At 43.0% G+C, this 15,882-nt stretch overlaps 1 protein-coding gene across 11 annotated transcripts in view; it reads left to right on the top strand.

The window, feature by feature from the left end:
- The window catches only part of ASAP1 (ArfGAP with SH3 domain, ankyrin repeat and PH domain 1), a 337,309-nt gene that overhangs the window by 256,160 nt on the left and 65,267 nt on the right, over positions 1-15,882 (top strand). For all 11 annotated transcript variants that reach the window (XR_010599012.1, XM_065586133.1, XM_065586130.1 and 8 more), the window contains 2 exons: positions 7,706-7,869; positions 9,630-9,763. Coding sequence is in view for 10 of the 11 variants with exons in the window: in XM_065586133.1 (XP_065442205.1) it covers positions 7,706-7,869; positions 9,630-9,763 (298 nt within the window). In the remaining variant the exon portion in view is untranslated. The remainder of the gene's footprint in view (positions 1-7,705; positions 7,870-9,629; positions 9,764-15,882) is intronic.

Raw genomic sequence — 15,882 nt, 5'->3', positions numbered from 1 at the left:
CTGAGCCAGTCGGCACCACTGGAATTCCAGCACTCGAGGGACCTCCATTTAGCTGATGTACCAGAGTCTCTCCTTGGCACTGGACCTCCGCACCGAGTCTCCGCTTGACATGGGAGTCTTTCCTGCTGCCTTGCCATGCTCCCCCGCTCTCCAATGTGGACTCGGATAGCGGACCAGAGAAGGGGATATCTCAGTACTCATCTCAAGCCCCCTGTGGTGCCCGATACCAGCAGGTCCTCCAGGCATATTCTTATATATCCCCACTGTCACCATCCTGGTACGGACATCCATGGGCACCACCACCAGACTCCATGCCACCGCCACCCTAGTGGCCATATGGGGATCCCTGCGCTGCATTCCACCCGCATGGCTCTCAGGCTTCTAGTCCCACCCAGAAGCCCCCGAGACACCCTTCCTCTGCTGTGATTTCCAGAGCTTCAGAGCCCCCAGAAGGAATCTTGGAGGAGTGTGAGGGTGATGTCAAGGGGAAGGCGACCCCAAAAACTATATTCTTCTCCTCCCCAGATGAGGCTGTCATGCCTCCCCCACCATCCCTGGCAGATGATTTTCGCCTCTTCCAGGACCTTGCTAAGAGAGTGGCTGACTCTCTCTAGATACCTCTGGAGGAAGTCAAGGACATACACCACAAGTTCCTGGACATCCTCCACTTCATCCTCAATAATAGGCCTCCTTATCAATGAGGCCTTTCTTGACCCACAAGAACCATATGGCAGACCTTAGCATCGGTCTCGCCGACTTGCAAGCAAGCACACAAAAGGTAGTACATCCTGGCCTACAGAAACAGAGTTCCTCTTCTCCCACTCTCCACCCAACTCTATCAATTCTCATGGCCATCAACACCCTATGAGGTTCACTACCTACAATAGGAACTGGAAGCAGGAGGATATACTCCTTGGCCATGCTTCAGTTTCAAATTGCCAACTACCAAGTGCTTACAGGGGAATACGATTGCATGAACTACTCAAAATTGAACAATTTTTTTGAGTAGCTGCCCGAGTCACATCACAAACAATTTAAGGCCATCATCCAAGAAGGGCAGCTAGTAGCAAAGACAATGCTACAGTCTGCCCTAAACGCAGCTGATACTACAGCCAGATCCATCTCCATAGTGATGGTGATACAATGTGACTCTTAGCTCCACCTGTTGGATTTCCCAAAGAAGGTGCAGGCAATCATTGAAGATCTTCACTTTGAGGACACTAAGCTCTTCGTGGTGAAAACCAATGCCGCCCTTCACACATTGAAGGATTCTTTGGCCACTCTCCATATGTTGGGCATTTACACACCCGGACAAAAGAGAAAATTTAGTCCACAGCTCCAGCGTAAGCCATAAACTTCCCAGTGCCCAGCTCAATGATACTATGAGCCACAAAGAAAACTAAATTCTTCAGATGTAAACTGTCAGGTCAGCAATGTTCCTCATCCCAGCCTTCCATGTCTAAACACCAATTTTGACATGTTGGTTGAGGTGCCGATAGTCCACTCTCCACAACTGCTACAACCTACCATCACTACCCACCCTTTTGGCCACCATCTGGCAGCGCATATGACTTCGGACTTATGGGTCCTAGAGATTGTTCACCATGGGTACTCTGTTTATTTTGTCTCCCTGCCCCCTCCACAACAGCCTTCCCTGTCCCTCTTCAGGGACCCTTCTCACAAGAGTTTATTACGACAAGAGGTAGGCAGTCTCCTCCAGTTAGGAGCCATAGAACCAGTACCTACATCTACAAGGCAAAGGTTCTACTCTCAGTATTTTCTAATACCCAAGAGGAAGGGGGCTGGAGACCCATATTAGACCTCAGTGCTCTCAACAAGTTTGTCCAAGCTCTGAAATTCAAGATGGTCACTAGCAATGATCGTTCCAGCATTGGAACAGGGAGACTGATTTTCAGCCCTCTATCTCCAGGATGCATATTTTCACATCTGAATGTTTCCGACTCACAGGCAATTTCTCAGATTCACCCTGGGACGAGATCACTACCATCACAGGGTACTCGCGGGTTATCTTTGGTCCCGAGAGTATTTTCCAAGATTCTCTCAGTAGTGGCCACCTGCTTATGTTGCCAAGGAATCATGATTTACCCTTACCTGGATGATTGCCTCCTCAGAGCCTGGTCTCTCTAAGAGACTCACCGAGTCACCAAATCCACAATGCACTTGTTTACAGAGCTGGGCTACAGATCAACGCCCAGAAATCAACCCTCACTCCAGTACAGCACCTGGAGTTTATAGGCGCCGACCTTGACCAGGGCCCTCCTACCTCAGCACAGATTACTCTTTCTGGCTACACTCACAGAGACTGTCCAAAACAGTCCATAAATATCAGCCAGACTGCCCACAACTCTTGTGGCACTGCCCACCAGGGTAAAATCCTCCTTAGACCCAGCCAACATTAGCAAAGGGATCCCCTTCATGAAGAATCCTCCCTTGTTGCTTCTCACCACCAACACATCCCTCGTAGGGTGGGGCGCACATTTAAACAGCCTTACAACACAAGGGAAGTGACCTCCCGTGGAGATATCCCTCCACATCAACCTCCTCGAGCTAAGAGTGGTCAGGATGCCTGCGCCTATTGCCTCCCACTGAACAGAGGGTCACACATGAAAGTCCTAACAGACAACATTGCCTGTATATTCTACATAAACCGACAAGATGGAGCCCAGTCTCCCTCCCTCTGTGCGGAAGTGATGAGACTATGGAACTGGTGTATCTCCCACGCTGTCAGCGGCCTACCTCCCAGGTACACAAAACTTAATGGCAGTCTCAATTGTAAATTCCCGCACAGCCATGAATAGTAGCTATACCCAGTAGTGCTTCACAGTCTGTTCAGGCGGTGGGGGATGCTGACACAGGCTTGTTTGCCACCTACCTGAACAAGAAATGTCCATGCTACTGCTCACCAGAGCAGGGATAGGACAACCCACCCTCCTCCCATCTACTTTGGAGTTCTTGTCAATGAGTCTGCAGTAGAGAAAGAACTGGGGGGGGGGGGGGTTAGCTTCCGTGCACTGACTCATGGCAAGGCACAAGGAGAGACAGTGGGGGTGGGGGAGCTAGTGGACACTGCTACTGAAATTCTCTGATCAGCAGCGCAGGGACCCCTACAGTGGAGCACTCATTGGGGGATGCATCTCAAAGAACCATCGCTACTGCACTAGGTGAGTAACTTCTTTGGCTATATGCACCTCTTGGATCAGATCCTGTGCTTCACTTAGGATTAAATCAAGAATTGCCTCTCCCCTTGTGTATTCCAGGAATATCTGCTCCAAGAAGTAGTTATTGATGCTGTCTAGAAATTATATCTCTGCATCTGGTCCTTAGGTGACAATCAATATGGGGGTAGTTGAAATCCCCCATTATTATTGAATTTTCTATTTTTGTAGCCTCTCTAATCTCTCTGACCATTTCAAAGTCACCATCACCATCCGGTCAGGTGATGGATAGTATATTCCTACTGCTTTATTATTGTTGTTTATTATTTATTATTATTCAAGCATGGAATTTCTATCCATAGAGATTCTATAATTCAGTTTGATTCATTTAAGATTTTTACTATATTTGACTCTATGCTTCCTTTCCTTCGCTCCCCCAACAGCGCAACCTAATTGTCATTCCTATATATTTTGTACCCTGTTATTACTATGTCCCATTATCATCTTTGCACCAACTTTCTTTAATGCCTATTATATCAATAGCTCACTTAATACCAGGCAATCAAGTTCACCCATCTTAGTATTTAGACTTCTTGCATTGGTACACAAGCACTTCTAAAATTTGTCAATATTTCGTTGTCTGGCTTCATATGATGTAATTGAGTGGGACTCTTTTTCATTTCAGAGTTTCTCTTCAGTTCTTATCTGTACTTTCTCAACTTATATTCTCTCATCTTTATAAGGATATAGAGTATCCCCTTTAATAAATTTTCCCCTAAAGAAACTGTGTGCTTCTGTGTCCAAATCATGTGCTTTTCCCCAGCCCTTAGTTTAAAAACTCCTATAATAACTTTTTAATTTTTTATGCCAGCAATCTGGTTCCATTTTGGTTTAAGTGGAGCCCATCCTTCCTAGATAGGATCCTCCTTTCCCAAAAGGTTCCCTAGTTCATAATAAACCTAAATTGCTCTTCCCAATACCATCATCTCATCCATGCATTGAGACTCTGTAATTCTGTCTGTTTTTCTGGGCCTGCATGTGGAACTGGAAGCATTTCAGAGAATGTGACCATGAAGATCCTGGATTTTAATCTAAATTTGGCCTCCAGGACCTCTCTCCTACCTTTCCCTATGTCATTTTTACGTGCATGTTCCATGAGCACCAACTTCTACCCAACATGGCACATAAGTCTATCTAGATGTCTCGAGAGGTCCACAACCTTTGCATCCGGCAGACAATTCACTGAGCCAGTCTCCCAAACATCACAAGCCCAACTGTCTATATTTCTAATAATTAAAACCTCCATTACTATTACTTGTCTCTTCCTAATAACTGGGGTCCCCTCACCCGGAGCGGTATCCTCAGTGCGAGAGGATACCAGGACATTATCTGGAAGGAGGGACCCAGTTATGGGAATGTTTTCCTCTGCTCCAGCTTGATGTTCTCCTTCCTTGAGACTTTCATCCTCCTTAACAGCAGAAAGGCTATCAGGTTGGGGGTAGGACCACACTGCTGTGTCCCTGAAAATCTTCTCTAGGTACCTCTCTGTCTCCCTTAGCATCTCCAGTTCAGCCACTCTGGTCTCAAGAGCCCGTAGTCTGTCTCTGAAGGCCTGCACTGAATGTACACGTATGCAGTCCTACATGCTGCATTCAGTGCAAAAAAATAGATAGCCCCTCACTATACTGCTGGACTTCTGCCTGTATTATTTTTAGACTTGCAGGATTTATTTGTTCTTTATTTTATTTTATTTTATTTTGTGAGTGTGTGTGTGTGTGTGGGGGGGGTTATTGTACTAAGTTTAAAGGATTTTTATTAGGTGTATCTGGGTCCCACAGTCCCTCTCTCAACTCCCTTGCAAAACTTCCCTGTTTGCTAATTCCTTTAGTTGCTTAGAAGCTGTTTTTATGAACTCCTGTTCTCCCTGAATTAGCCCTGCCATCTTGTCAAGGGATCCTAAAGGGATTAGGAATCAAAGGATAGCAAACTAGAACCTCATTAGCAAGTTCTCAGTCTAGCCTAGCAGGCTACTTGGCTCAGCACGCTGCCCCCAAAACAGACCAATGACAGAAACCTGTGGGCAATAAGGGAGTCCTCGGAGAAAACAGAAAGATGTCCAATATCTAGACACCTGAGGAAAAGAAACAACATGGAAGCTGGACAACTACTTAATTGTGGTAGAGATTGCAGAACCTTGGCCTATAATAAGATTGGACAACTGTGCAACTGATTCTCATTAACACTACAAATTTATATCTGATCATCTTTGCATATTACATTGAGTCCAGTGGCTTCATACAGTGAAGCAGAAGCATTCTGTGTACTTCAAACAGAAACTGTACAAAACAACAAAGCTATGATTAAAATAGAGAACCATAGGACACTTGGTAATATCATCATATTGGGTTAAAATGCCATTTTACTGGTTTGAGGTTTTGGGAGAGGGAGTTGTTCTTCAGTGGATAATGTGTATATTATATTTCTGTCATTTGGAGTGCTAATGAGCAATTTTGTTATATAAATGGCATGAATGTTTGTGTTAAATTGGCCCTGCTGATAATCTCTAGCTACAGCACACAGTATGACACTTTGTGCTCTGAATTTTTCAGAGATTGTGTCAGGTGCAGCTATATGGAATTTTTCATTTCCTTGACTAAAAGGAATAAAAAGAGAATTGTTATTGCTGTATGTAACTGTAGTAAATAAAAGAATGCTTGAAACTCTAGATCAAACCTGTGGTCAGCTCACACATCCAATTTTTCTTCTAATTTTCATTACTTCTGATGGTGATTGAAAGTTGATTTTTTAAATTGCTATTGTACATTTGAGGTTGGATGTTAATCTATTTATCCTAATTGCAATTAAATTGGAACTATAATAACTGTAGCTGCTGACAAGTCCTTTAAGCCAGTTGCCAATTTCTAAATGAACAAATATTTCAGTTTGTACATTACTTAAATTTATCTGGATTATGCTAATATCAGAAACCAAGAATACTTCCTTTTTCTTTCTCAAACTGGTCTTCATCAGCAAAATTGCAAATGACTGCCACCTAGAGTGTGTTTATATATTTTACTTTACAAATTCAGATTATGTGTGGCACATGTTTCCATACACAGAACTATAGAGGGAAAATATTGGAAATGCTTACATTTCCCAGGGGGAGGGAAGGGGACATATTAAGCTTGCTTTTACTAACCTTCCTTTGCAAGTTCTTTGGAAAGACAGTTTGTTCCCAGATTCATCTTTTGTGCATTAATCACAAAACAAAAAAGGGCATATGTGAGTGCAAATACAAATTCAGGCCCTGATTCTGCAAACATTTATGATGTAACTTTAGTCATATGAGTTCCCCATTAAACTACTTATGTCTCTAAAGTTACTCACATGTGTTAGTATTTGCAATCTAGAAACTATGAAATTAAGTCTAAAGTTTCATCATCAATCCATTCAGTTGAACCTAGACATTACAGCACACTGGAAAAAAAAATCACACACTGAGTATAGAAAGTTGAAATATCTAAGCAGGAAATTGGTTAAGAGGAGCTAGAGCATTTTTAGACAGAAATGTGCTATTTTATCTGCTTTAGCTCCAAGTAACAAACAATTACTGTAGCTGAAAGAGATTGGAGGGGGGAAAAATTGATTTTGTTCTTATTTTGATTTGTTTTTTCAGCTTTCTCATTTGATATATTAGACAGCACTTAATGTGTAGCCATTTTTTCTAACTCCCTTGTAAAAGCTGTTAGTCAATGTCCCCTCTTAGTTTGAATCTTTCACACAACAGGAAGTGAGAGAAATACACTCTTAAAAATGTTGTTATATAACCCTTAAAAATCCGTGGGTAGACTCAGGACAGGTATAATACCTGAAACAACTTTTAACTCTCTGTTGATTTGTTTTAACTTGACTAAGTTGCAGGTTGATATCTGTAAGATCACATTTTACCAGTTACAGTCTTAATGTTGGCCACTACTGTTACTCCATTACTCTCTATTCTTATTTTCCTCTTCTTTTCTAAAATCCTGTCCCATTTTTACTTCTGACCTGTCCCGTCTGTTTGGCCTTCATAGTCCTTGTATATGGGCTATTATAGAGAAAAACTCAGGGCCAGATTTTTTAAAGAATTTAGGTGGCTAAAGATGCAGATAAGCGCCTACTGATATTTTCAAAAGTACCTCGGTACCTACATTCCAAATCTGGCCCTTAGTCTCTATCCACTCCCAGGCTCTAACCCACTTGCAGAAACCAGGAATTACATATGATGGTACACATTGTTCCAGTACATTAATTCAAACACTTTTTGATGAGCAATTTAAAAATCTTTTCCCCTTGTTTTACTTTGTTCCTCCTTCTCTCATTTTTGTTTTACTTCTGCCCTTCCCCCAGTCTTTCTTTTCAGTCTCTCCCCCAGTATACTGCCTCCCCTCCACGTCTACCCTGTTCTTTCACCTGCAAGCTTGCTATAGTTTATAGGTAAAGTTGTATTTGCAAAACAATCTTCATAAAAACCCTTCATTTTATACTAGATGGATATCAGTATTGACTAACAGTAAAGAAGAAGCATTAAACATGGCATTCCGCGGAGAGCAGAGCACAGGGGAAAACAGTTTAGAGGATCTAACAAAAGCCATTATTGATGATATACAGAGATTACCCGGAAATGAAGTCTGTTGTGATTGTGGATCACCAGGTATCTTAATTTACATGAATGTCACCAAATGTCTTATTTCAAGCAAAATAACTTATTTTTAAAAAAGTTTTTAGAGTGCAGATTAACTTTCTAAGCAATATGTAGTTTAGCCTTCAACCCTAGTTTAAAAGAGCAAGTGTTCTAAGTCTCATTCATCACTGTTGCGTGTTATCTGCACTCAGTTTCAGCAGTTCAAGCCCCATTGTGGGATTTGAACTGCTGATGTTGTTGCACTCTCTCCAGATCCTTATTGCAATGGAATGGAAATTGCTTGGCATCACTGTTTTTGTAAGCTACTTGGAAGTGAGTCGTGCTTAGGCAGTGATTAAGGAAGATGTAATCCTCCAGGAGTCTTATTCTTGAATCCCAGCTTCATAGCATGAGATGCGTGGAATTGCCAAAAATCTTAAAATTTCTGGACCCTAAGGACAATGGTAATAGGGCGATGCACAAACCACCCCCTTATTGGTTTGCAATTAAGCTAAGCGCTTGACACAACTGTCAATAGGGTGTCCTGGTTTGTGCTTTATCCTTTTACCCATCGGTGCCAAAAATCTTCAGAGCTTTGGTAGTTTTCCCAGTCTTGTGCCAGGAAGCAAAGACTCAGAGTAAGAATCCTTTCGGAATGATATCTTCAGAGCAGCAGAATTACAGGTCAGTCATTTTCCCTTGTCTGAGCTTGAGGACAATTAAGAGTTATAAATCATTGTTGGGCTACTAAGTTTATACTGCTTGATAGCTGCTGCTTTCATATCATAAGGAGGTTCCTCAGAATGGAGGACTGGGATAGATAGAAGAATAATATCTCTGGCAGGTAACAGATACCAATATTATACTTGTAGCTACATTCTACAATGATGGGTACATTAGAAATGCTTAGATTGATAGATATGTAAGTAGAATATTGCAACCATAGAAAAATACTGCTTTTTAAATACTGAAAGATGATAAATAGTTTGTAGTTTATAATTTAAATCTCTGGAAATCTGGGGAAACATTTTTTATTAACCTTTGCCACATTGTATTTTTAATGAAGTCCCAAGCATCTCTCCTCTTTCTTTTTGCTCTAAACTCTTGACTCAAGACTTCACGTAGTGGGCACTTAATTATCTGGTCAAGGAAGACTGAATGAGGCTCATTTTGAACCACTTGTCTTTCTTGTCTAATCTGCCCATGTTGTTGCTGTTAAGTTTTCCAAGAAAAAAAACAACTGTCACGCATTGAACATGCTCATTTTGCAACATTCATGATGTGAGAACTATTTGGGTATTAAACTTAGGGATGCTCACATGGCAGTGCAGAGCACTATTTCTGGGCCAGCCCTATAGTTTAAAGGTTACCTCTATGGATGTCCATTCCATCCATAGTGAAATGTTTCTTAATTTAATCCTTTATGAAAAAATACACTTTGAGCATTAAAAATTAAGGCCAAAATGGATAAATATGGGGGATGGGCACTACATTTAGGTGCCTAAATATGTGTTTAGGCACCTGGGTTTGAAAATTTTGGCCTAGATGTTTGTAGATAGGTGGTGGATTTTTAGAATATACAAACTTAATTTGATTCATGGAAAAATGCATTTTATTAACTTTTTGGTTCAGTTTGGTGATGAATTTTGAAAAAAAGCATGAGATATTCATAATTAAGTTGCTTTTGTTAAGAGGAGTCATTTTCATTGAGGAATATTGGTTTTTACAGAATATAACTTTCACTCTTTTTAATATTTGCTGAGTATTTTATTTCTCAACCTCTTCTACAGATCCAACTTGGTTGTCAACGAACCTGGGCATTTTAACCTGTATAGAGTGTTCTGGAATACATAGGGAAATGGGTGTTCATATTTCTCGAATCCAGTCTTTGGAACTAGACAAATTAGGAACGTCTGAACTCTTGGTGAGTCTCTGTAGTTTTTATATCTTTAGTCAGATACTCAGCATATAAGGGATACTTCCAGATATAGAATAATGTACCATTACTTATTTTTTAAAGGACATATTTTGCAGAAAAATGTATATTCACATTTTGCTAGTACTGTGGAGAAGGATTTATCTTGTACTACTTATACTTTTGTCCATTTATCAATTTTATTTTCTTAGTGAATCAAGTTTTTTTCCTAATGATGTATTATTTGCTGCTGTCAGTATTGATATACTTCGAATATTACCTTTCGTTAGGTAGTCTTGATCCTGAATCAAAAGCCACTGACAAAATCTTTGCATGATAAGAGAAAGGGAAGCTAATTGCAATCTATAAGAGAGTGCAGAATGTTGCCATTAAATTGCATTGAATGAAACTGTAATTTGGAGGGAAAGATCCTGCACTGATAAGAGATGCTGTGAACTGGATGTAGGAGAAGACAAAAGTGAAGTTTGACATGTTTCAAACAAAATATGTTTGACCTAGAAAAAGATTTGTTTTGCATAGGAAACTGTGAAAAGTGTTTATGAGTGGGGGGGAGAGAACATGTACAAATTATTAGGATTTAAGGAGAAGGTAATTCTGAAGTTCTCCGAATGATGGTCCCTATGTGTATTCCACTTGAGGTGCGCATGCACACCCTGTGCCTGAGACCAGTAGATTTTTCATTAGCAGTGTTCATTGGTCCACACCTGCACCCTCTGCCTCCTTGTGCTCTGAACTGAGTGCATAAAGGGTGGTGCTGACTGACCGCCTCTCCAGTTCCTTTTTACCACCCCTTGTCTGAGATGGAACCTCTCCAAGTGTCTATAATTTTGCTAATGTTCCTGCTTCAAATTCCAGTTTTTTGTAAATAGTTTACCATTTTCTAGTTACTTAGTTTTAGTATTTAGCTAGATAGTGTTAGTAGGAATTTTACCCCTCATTTTGGGTACTTAGTATGCCTGAGATCCCCAGTTTCAAGTCCTGTGTAGCCTGCCCGTGGGTCTTCCTGGTTAGTGACTTGCACAATACTTGTTTTTATTGCCTTATCCATTCCAAGTGCAGCATCTGTCATTCATTTCCTCTCTGAACCCAGCAATATCGAGTGTTGCAATTCAGAAGATTCCTGGTGGAACTCTCCCTGATGATCCAGTTCAACATTGGGTCATCAGACCCCTCTGTGCATTGGCCAGAGGCACCTTATTGTACCCATGCAGCCATAGTGCTAGCAGACTCCAGATCATCAGGGGGAAGAGCTACAGACTAGGAGGCAGAGCATCTGGGAGCACTCTCTCAAAAAACGAGAGAAATCCCCTCCCAAGTCATGATCCAAGAAGTGGACTTCTTCCCCTGTGGCCTCAAAGTCTGGTGGGACTCTGCACCCTGCTGTGGCTGTGTCAGGAGCTCACAGGAAGCATGGGCTTGTCTCGTCAGTGCTGAGAACCAAGAGTGCTCTGACACTACCAACTGCTGAAGGGCCAGGGCCAGCATCAGCATCGGTGAGGGAAAGAAGGCAGCTGCCCACACGGCTAGTACTGTCCCACAGCAAGAAGAAGGATTCAGCAGTACCAGCTCTCACTGCCTGATCTAAATTAGCACCATTGGCTCTGCCAAGAGGTAGAAGCTCCTCCTGCTCACCTTCCTCAAGGACTGGATGTACTGTGCTTGATGACCTGGCTGAATATTCTGACCTGGGGTCACCAATCCTCTCGGAGCCAGTAATCAGCAGAGAGTTTCTCACATCGCTGGTCATTTGCTGGTACCTATGATCCGCTGAGGCATTACAAGATAACTGGTACCAGCAGCTCCACCAGTGCAATCTGAGGACTCATATTCTTCCAGAAAGTTTGAGACTGAGACAGTGGGTCCACCGACAGTACCAAGATACAAGATTACCCCCAAGAGAGGTTCCAGAGGCTCTTGAGCACCCACCCTATCCCACAGGACCCTGCCCAGCTCAGGGCCAGTGGTATCCTTCCCCATAGCACCACCTGCTTACCCATATGGTCCTTCACACTGAGATCTGCATCTAAGACCTCCTGGGTACAGAGGATCAGACAGGAGTCCCCTCATAAGGAAGAACCCCTGCCCACTGAGGAACACCATGGGGAGGAGGAGCAGCTTGAACCAACAGACCTACTCTCCCCAATAGCGTTTTTGTTTTCATCTCCTGATAAGGTGGTTGCACCTGCCTCGCCATCACCATCCGGTGACTAAGCAGTTCCAAGATCTCCTGAGGAGAATTGCAGAAGCACTCCAGATTCCCCTGGAAAAAGTTCAGGATACCACTCGTAAGTTGCTAGATATCCTTCAGAGTGCAGGCCCTAGCAAGATGGCACTTACAATCAATGAGGCTATATTAGAGCTGGCCAAAAAAGGTCTAGCACAACCCAGTCACATGTGCCCCCCCACTCTGAAAAGAATGGAGAAGAAATTCTTTGTTCTTTCTAAAAGGACGAAAAACTTACCTTCACACCCCACACCGAACTCTCTAGTGGTATAGGCCATCACTGAATGTAACAGACTACACCAACCTAAGTCTGCTGCCTCCAACAAGAACATGAAACAAGTAGACCTCTTCAGATGAAAGTGTTTCACCTTGGTTAGCCTACAATTTTGCATTACAAATTATCAAGTCTTGATGTCTAAGAATGATTTTATTAATTATAAGAAGTTTTTTGAGTTCACAAACTACGTACCTGAGGAGCTTGATCGCATTTCCAAGCCATGATTGATGAGGATCAGGTGATAGCTAGATCATTCCTTCAAGCTTCTCTAGATACAGCAGACACCACTTCTCACTTCATGGCGACTTCTGCTGTCATGAGACAAGCTTCATGGCTCCAGTCCTCTGGGTTTCCAAAGGAAGTTCAAGCCATTTTGGAAGATTTTCCCTTTGAGGGCAACCACCTGTTCAGTGACAAAATGGATGAGTCATTACATATTTGCGAGGACGTCATGCAATTCTCTGCTTCCTGGGTATATGCATTCTAGCACCTTGGAGAAAATACTCCACGCAACCACTGTATAAGCAATGTCCCACTTCTCAGCTCTTTTACTACAAAAGGGCCTATCAGCCTTCCAGGAAGCACCAGAGTGCAGTGCATCAGACAGAATGTCTCTGTCATTCTTTCACCAGCCCCAGGCTCCTGCCAAGAAATCTTTTTGACAGGACCCTTGAGAGTCACAAACCAGCCTTCCTGCACCCACACATCATTCAGTAGCCACCTGGCCCATTTCTCCCCAGCATGGCATCATATCATGGTGCATTAATAGGTCCCAGAAATTGTCACCACCAGATATCTTATAAAACTTCTGTTCATCCTTACCAGAAAACATCCCTCCCTGTCTCCTTTCAGGCACCCCCTCTCATGGGAGAATATTTAGACAGTAGGTAGACTCCCTGCTCCAGCTGGAGCTATATAGTTTGTCTTTCCTCAGTATAGGGTAAGGGGGTTTTGTTCAAGATGTTTCCTGATCCCCAGAAAGAAGAAAGGCTGGAGACGCTTTCTGGATCTCAGACAACTGAATGTCTTCATCCACTGTTAAGGATTCAGAATGGTCATCTTGCCTCTCTAATCTCCTCTTTGAAGAAAGATGACTGGTTTGCAGTTCTCAATTTAAAGGACACCTATTTCCACATACACATTTGTCCAGCACACAGGAGGTTCCTGCACTTTATAGTGGACCTAAACCTTTATCCATGTGGAGTACTTCCTTATGTCTCTCAACCATCCTGAGGGTTTTCACAAAGGTGTACTATCTATTGTGGCGGCATACCTTCATAACCAGGTCACTCCAATATTTCCCTACCTCAACAACTGGCAGCTCAGGGGTCGATCATACCGAGAAGTGCAGTCAATGATGTATCCCTTGTCAGTGTCCTTCAATCCTTAGGGAGCCTAGAAAAAACCACTTTCATTACCATGTAAATTATAGACTTTATTGGAGCAGCTATGGATTCAATTACAGCCAAAGCATACTTACCCCAGGACAGATTCCAAGCTCTGAGGGACTTCATCATCTATCTTTGATTGAGCCCTCAGATGTCAGTGCAATCCTGCCTGATCCTCCTAGGCCACATGGCCCTGTACCTATGAGACTCCCTTTACAAGGCTCCATCTCCAGTGTTTCCAGGTGTGGTTATGCTCTGAACAGGGATAGCCTGGTCAAGCAAGTCTCACTTCCCCACAGTATTCTGACATCATTCATCTGATGGGAAGACAGAGAAGCTGTGTGTGTAGGGGTTCCCTTTGTTTCCTGTCCATCCACAAAGAAGCAAATAATGGATACCTCCCTTTAGGGTTTGGGTGTGCATCTGGGCAAACATGGTTCAATGCTCTTGGACCCAGCAAGAATCCAAGATTCACAAAAAACTGCGAGCAGTACACAAAGCCTGCAAAAGATTCCATACCCTGTATGTTCCGGTCATGTGAGATACTACGATTATAGGTTTCAGTGTTAGTGTGTATCAGTAAAAAAAAAACGAGGAGTCCTTGTGGCACCTTAGAGACTAACAAATTTATTTGGGCATAAGCTTTCGTGGGCTAGAACCCACTTCATCAGATGTACCATCTGATGAAGTGGGTTCTAGCCCACGAAGACTATGATTATAGTATACTATATAAACAAACAGGGAGGAGTGAAATCTATGCCTTTTTGCATGGAAGTGATCAAGCTGATCAGACACCAGATCTGTCTCTCAGCAGTGAACCCCGTGGGAGTACATCCTACGGGACAGCCTCAGCAGGAACATCCATAGAGACCATGACTGGATGCTTCACAGCTCAGTGGTACAGCACATCTGACAGTGGGAATTCCCTTTGTGGATGCCTTTGTGTCCGAAGAAAACAAGAAATGCCCAGACTACCCTTCTGGAGCAGCTCAGGGACAAAACTCCTGATATGCTGATAGGAGATGCTAATGTATACTCTCCCACTCATTCCCCGCTTATCTCAAATCCTGAGGAAAATCAAGCAAGACACAGCATCAATAATCCTAGAAGCACCCTGGTGGCCGAGGTAGCTTTGATCATCCTTTAGATAGCTTCAAGTCCATGCATACAAAACCAGCTGTTCCTAATCTGCTGACTGAAGACAAAGGCAAGACCATCCATCCTAATCCAGCATCCCTCTGTCTAATAGCTCGGTATTTGGATGGATGATGAATTTAGAGAGTTCATGTTCTAAGGCAGTAAAATCCATCCTTAATAATAGCAGGAAAGTCTCTATAAGAAAATGTTATGCTGCAAAATAAGAGATTTTTCCATCTGTGCCAACGCCATCAGATACAGTAACTCCTCGCTTAACATTGTAGTTATGTTCCTGAAAAATGTTACTTTAAGTGAAATGATGTTAAGCAAATCTAATTTCCCCATAATTTATGTAAATGGGGGGTGGTTAGGTTCCAGGGAAAATTTTTTCACCAGACAAAAGACTATATTTTATATATGTATATATATACACACACAGTATAAGTTTTTTAAATAAACAATTTATTACGGTACACAGCAATGATGAGTATGAAGTTTGGTTGAGGTGGTGAAGTCAAAGGGTGGGATATTTCCCAGAGAATGCCTTGCTGCTAAATGATGAACTAGCACTCGGCTGAGCCCTCAAGGGTTAACACGTTGTTAATGTAGCCTCACATTCTACAAGGCAGCAAGAATGGAGGGAAGAGAGACAGCATGGCAGAGAGAGACAGAGAGACACACAGTGTGTGTGTGTGTGTGTGTGTGTGTGTGTGTGTGTGAGAGAGAGAGACGTGCATTGCCCCTTTAATTACACTGGCCCCACTCTAAGTACATTGCCTTTTTAAGGAGATCAGCAAGTTGAGATAGCAGCTGCTGCCAGCAAGCTCCCTTCATCCTGAGCCCTGCCGTGTGTCCTCCTCCCCGCTCTGTGGAGCTGGGGGTACAGGAGCGGGGGAGAGGAGAGGGACACCCTGACATTAGCACCCCTATCCCCTCCCCGCCAGCAAGCAGGAGGCTCCTGGGAGCAGCTCCAAGGCAGAGGGCAGGAGCAGCACAGGGCAGTGGGGGAGGGACAGCTGAATTGCCTGGCAATTGCTAGCCTGCTGGGCGGCTGCTGCACAGGGAACTTAGGGGAGCGGGG

This window comes from Chrysemys picta, chromosome 2, assembly GCF_011386835.1.
Source record: "Chrysemys picta bellii isolate R12L10 chromosome 2, ASM1138683v2, whole genome shotgun sequence".
NCBI lineage: Eukaryota > Metazoa > Chordata > Testudines > Emydidae > Chrysemys > Chrysemys picta.
Note: the sequence above shows the minus strand (reverse complement) of the source record. Positions and strands in the feature narration are given on the sequence as shown.